Below are 4,677 nucleotides of genomic sequence, written 5' to 3'. Positions count from 1 at the left end.
CCCTCACCTTCTGCGAGGAGAAGGACTGCGTCCAGTGGTACAGCACCAGCGGCGCCATGCCCGGCGGCGGGGAGCGGCGGACGCCCCCTTCTTCCTGCCCCCGCAGTGCCCAGAGGACGGCCCTTCCTACAGGCAAACCGCCTGCAAGGCCATCTACAGCATCCCCTAGGGAGGCGCAGAAGATGGATGCGCAGGTAAAAAGGTCACATGGCAGGATTCCCTCTGGTTTTTCCGTGTTTTTTTTTCCGTTTGAACAAGCACTTCCACTATGAATTTCAGGGACATTGGCATCACGCTCTTGGAAAAAAAGAATAAATATTACCAGAAGACAACCTGAATTGGACCCTATGGGTATAAATATTCTGTTGCACTTCAGTTATAGAAAGAAAAAATAAAGCTTTAAAATAATACACACTTCTTTTGCCCCCACATGTGTTCTTTTAATCTCGAGGCAACACTTCTCATTTAGTTTTCTCTAGACAAAATTAGAAAACTGAACAGTGTTGCAGGGTTTTTTCTTCCCTGTGGTAAGGTCCTGAAAAGCATTTGATAATAAACACTAGCTTCCATCATCAGAGAATGCTTCCTCTGCATCTCACCCTGGAGATAGTTTAGAAGATGCAATTGCTGATAGTACAGCATTAGACACTATCTGCTGCATCAGAGAGATAAGCAAACTAAAAAACCATGGTGAGATTACAGAGTCCAGAATACTGTTGTCTTCACCCTGCCTGCTCAATGTACAATAAAGGCTACTACTTGAGGTGAACCTGATAACCCACTCCCACATGCAATTTCTGTGTAGCAGATGAATCCCACCATTAGTATCCTGATGACCTGAACCTAGTATGTTGAGAGCTACATCCCAATCACAAGTACATTTGCTTTTAAGGGAAATTTTGACTAATGTTAAGCAAGGGAAGGGATTTAAGTCACTGAAAAAGATAATGGACAAATGCTATAAATCAAACAGTAACAAACAAGGAGCCAGCTTGCAGCCCCGCACTGTTCATGTGTGTGGACACAAGGGCAGACCTGTGCCTTCCCCAGAGACTACTCCCAGCTAAAGTCACAAACAGAAGTAATTCTCTTCAGAAGGGCTGGCACAATGAGAGGCTTCTCACAAATCCCAGCTGACAGCAGTCAGCATGTTACTGATGGTAAATCCTATGTTTTGGGGAATTTAATTGTAATTCTTCAAGAAGTTGGAGAACGTGCTTAGAACGGAGAATAAGAATGCAGTCAGGGGAATGAGATAAATACATTACAACTGGACTAATTTCTCTCCAAGATATGTATCTAAGGTAAGAGTGTTGGACTACCCTCTCGTGCACTAGGGCTTTAACCTACGCATGGCTGATACACAGGAATTCTCAGAGGCCTCTACCTGGTTTGTTGTGCAGTTCCTCACAGCTAGATATTACAACCTCTAAAGGTAAAGAACTGAGCGTTGGATACCTCATACATTATTTTCTTAAACTTACATGTACTAGACACTCTTTCAGATTTGGGGGATTTTTTTCTTAATTTTGCACTTGAATCAAAATGTTGTCATTTGGTCAGTTACCTGACAGACCACAGCTCCATTTCCATTCTCTTGTTCAACTAATTAATTTAATATCAAACGTGGACTTTTGAGCTTGAGTTACATTTGTTACTTGTTTTAGATGCCTAAGAAAAGCAATGAAATCTTCTAACACAATAAGGAAAAAAAGGATCAGTGAGAACCGTATTTCCTACTTCAGACCTGTTCAATAACAGATCAGCTGCAATCATACTCGGGTGTTTCTTCATCCTTTAATCTAGTCATCAGTATTGCTATGAAACACCACCAGCATGGCCATGTTTACCGGCCTGGCTGTCCTAACAGCAGCTCCGCTGAAACGGGAGCTCCCCCCAGCCCGACGGGCAGCTGTTCTCCCGGCTGACCACACGAGGCCCCCCTTTTCCAGAAATACGATGCAAAGTACCTTCTCCCTCCAGAGATGCTGGAAAACAAGGGGCTGATGCCTTTTTTCTTCAGGACGAGCATTTACCAAGCCACCTCTGTTTGCTCCCGAGCCCCTCTACCTTCTCATACATGAAGAAAAGCAAGCAAAAGGGCCAGAAAAAGCAAACTGCATCCTGGAAAACCTTGGTCCAAATGCATTTACATGAAGCTTTACAAAACTGAAATTAGTCTCCGTAAAGGTACTTTATAATGTCTAGATGTCATGAATACAAAAACAGTGCAAGGCACAAAGCCACACAACTGCAAATCTGATCAGCATGGTGACATGTTGCCATTGCAAGCAGACTCCTAGCACTGTCTGATAAACCACTTTTCTTAGCATACTGATATTCTTGCTCTGTTTATCTACAAGGCCTCTTGGACCTTTTTTAGCATCCTGTGCATGTTTACAAATATATATATATATATATATACACACACTTCCCTCTACAAGCCAGTGTTTTTTTAATGTGTGTATTTTTACATCATGGAAAGAAAATAACATTTACAGGTATTACTAATAGATAAGCAGCAGCAAATCAACTTAATAAACTGATGTATAAATTCAGTCAAAGATCTGGAAATCACTATTCTGACTGGTTTGTTTCCTTCACCACTCCATGATGTTGTCAGGAAACATTTATGTGTCATATGACTTATTGCTGCAAGTAAAAAATGACAATTTCTTTCTTAGCAGATCAGTTCTTTGTTCATATTGAAAACCAAGTTTGGGGAAATTAATCTTTTGCTTTTTTCTATGCAGCCAGAGTCGTCATAGCTGAAAATTAGCTGAATTGTTTGTATGCATCATTAACAGATGCACTGGTTCAGTTCCAAGTGCAGAACTAGCCTGAGAGTGGTGCAGGAGTTATTACTGATTGAGAAAGCAAGACAGGTTCTATTCTGGACATTCTGACATCAGTAGCTATTGGCTAAATTCCAGTTGCAGACAGTGCACTACTTGCAATGAATGACATGAGTCAAAAAAACCCACAGCATTGAATTCAGATACACAGGTGAGATTTAATATCAACACAGGGACTGTCTTTAATACGACTGATGAATTAGATATGCAATGCTTCAGAAACAGCAAGAGCAAAGATACATCTTGACTGTATCTACATCTACAGCTGAGACTATCTATGCCCTAATTTATCTGTGTATAAAACCATGGAGGGATGCCAACCTAAGTAATTCTAGATAGCTGATGCATATTCTCAAGAAATATAACTACTGAGTTACCATTTTACATCCAACAAAATCCACCTATTAATAGAACTTATTTAGTCACTTTCAAAGTTACTTATATCATACTAGGTGTTCTTCAGGGATTTCACCACAAAACTGCCAAAATTTTCCCTAAATACCATAGTCCAACCTGTTCTATGCAGGAGTTTCATATGTCAATACTTCATAAATATTGCTTAATAATTTTTCTACATAAAATTATTCTTAGTAGTTTTGTAGTGTCTATTTCAAAATAGTAGTGATTGCATACATTTCTAGTTCTTGAGATAAAACAAAAATTGTTATAATTGTTCTAATGCTATAAAAACTTCAATAGTTTTGATGATTTAAATAAATATTCCTGAAATATCAGGCTTTGTAATCAAGCATAGAAATGCATTGAATATATTTACATGAGGTGCACAAAGGACAATTTCATAGCTATAAACCTTAAAATCTAGGTATTATCATTACAGCTTTATTCAGTCTATCACTCCCTAAGCTTTCATACAAACAACACCTTAAAATTACAAAATCTAATGTATCAGCCAAATTAAAAAGATCTAAAACATGTTTTTATGTACTTGCCCATGTTTGTTGTCTCTGTGAATATGTGTAATATGCTGTCTAAGGAACCTGATCATTGCTGAGCTATTAGGAACAATTCTGTATCATCACTTAACATGCTTATCTTCCCTCACATTAACTTAGATGTGTAACTCACAGGAGTAAAAATTCTATTAAAAAGTTCTCCTGGGCTCTACACCTCTGTGCACAATATCCAGGTGATGATTTCTGTACTGGTTTTAATCTAACAGTGATGACATTTTGTTGAGCAAAGACTGCCATCATGTTACCTGTTTGCACAGCACCGTCCAGCACATTCGGGTTTGGCTGAAGATTAAAATTCACATATTACCACAGCACTAACAATGAATGTAAAACATAGTATCTTCCAGCTATTGTCTGTGGCCAAAAACCAAGTGTGCAACTTTGAGCTAGCAAAATAAATTATTTAGATGCTGAAACAGTCCACCAGAATTAGTGGGTGATTTGTACTGACTTCAGTGGGTCATGTATCAGGTCTTAGGCCTCTTCAAATTCTATTACAATCATACTGCAAAATATAAAAATCCAGTAACTAGGATGACAACCAAGCACAGAAAGTCTTAAGGAAATCTAAGGGGTTAAATACTATTTTGTAAAATGTCCTTTGAATTCTCTTCAAAAGAATGCTTTGAAATAGTTTTTTTGACTGGAAAATAATTTAAAAATATCTTTTCTGAAAAAATTATAGAAATCAGATTCTTTCCATCCCTGAAATGAGCCCAAAGTTTAACCATTTAAAAAAAAATTCTGAAAATCTTACGTTACACTTTTTATTGAAAATGTCGCAAAAACTTTTATAAGTTAATTTGTAAATGAGTTTAAGCTAAACATTTGGTCTTTTTCAGCCAACT

The 4,677-nt window shown here is 38.2% G+C and overlaps 1 protein-coding gene across 2 annotated transcripts in view; it reads right to left on the bottom strand.

Moving 5' to 3' along the window:
- GDAP1 (ganglioside induced differentiation associated protein 1) overlaps positions 1–246 on the bottom strand; it is an 11,788-nt gene extending 11,542 nt beyond the window's left edge. Inside the window, exon 1 of one of the 2 annotated variants that reach the window (XM_026842908.1) lies at positions 8–246. In XM_026842908.1, coding sequence (XP_026698709.1) covers positions 8–58 — 51 coding nt within the window. In that variant the 5' untranslated portion in view covers positions 59–246. The remainder of the gene's footprint in view (positions 1–7) is intronic. The other variant, XM_026842907.1, reaches the window with a different exon arrangement.
- Positions 247–4,677: the final 4,431 nt, after the last annotated feature.

The sequence above is a fragment of the Athene cunicularia genome, assembly GCF_003259725.1.
Source record: "Athene cunicularia isolate RWA chromosome 2 unlocalized genomic scaffold, athCun1 chr2_part1, whole genome shotgun sequence".
NCBI classification, from domain to species: Eukaryota; Metazoa; Chordata; class Aves; order Strigiformes; family Strigidae; genus Athene; species Athene cunicularia.
Note: the sequence above shows the minus strand (reverse complement) of the source record. Positions and strands in the feature narration are given on the sequence as shown.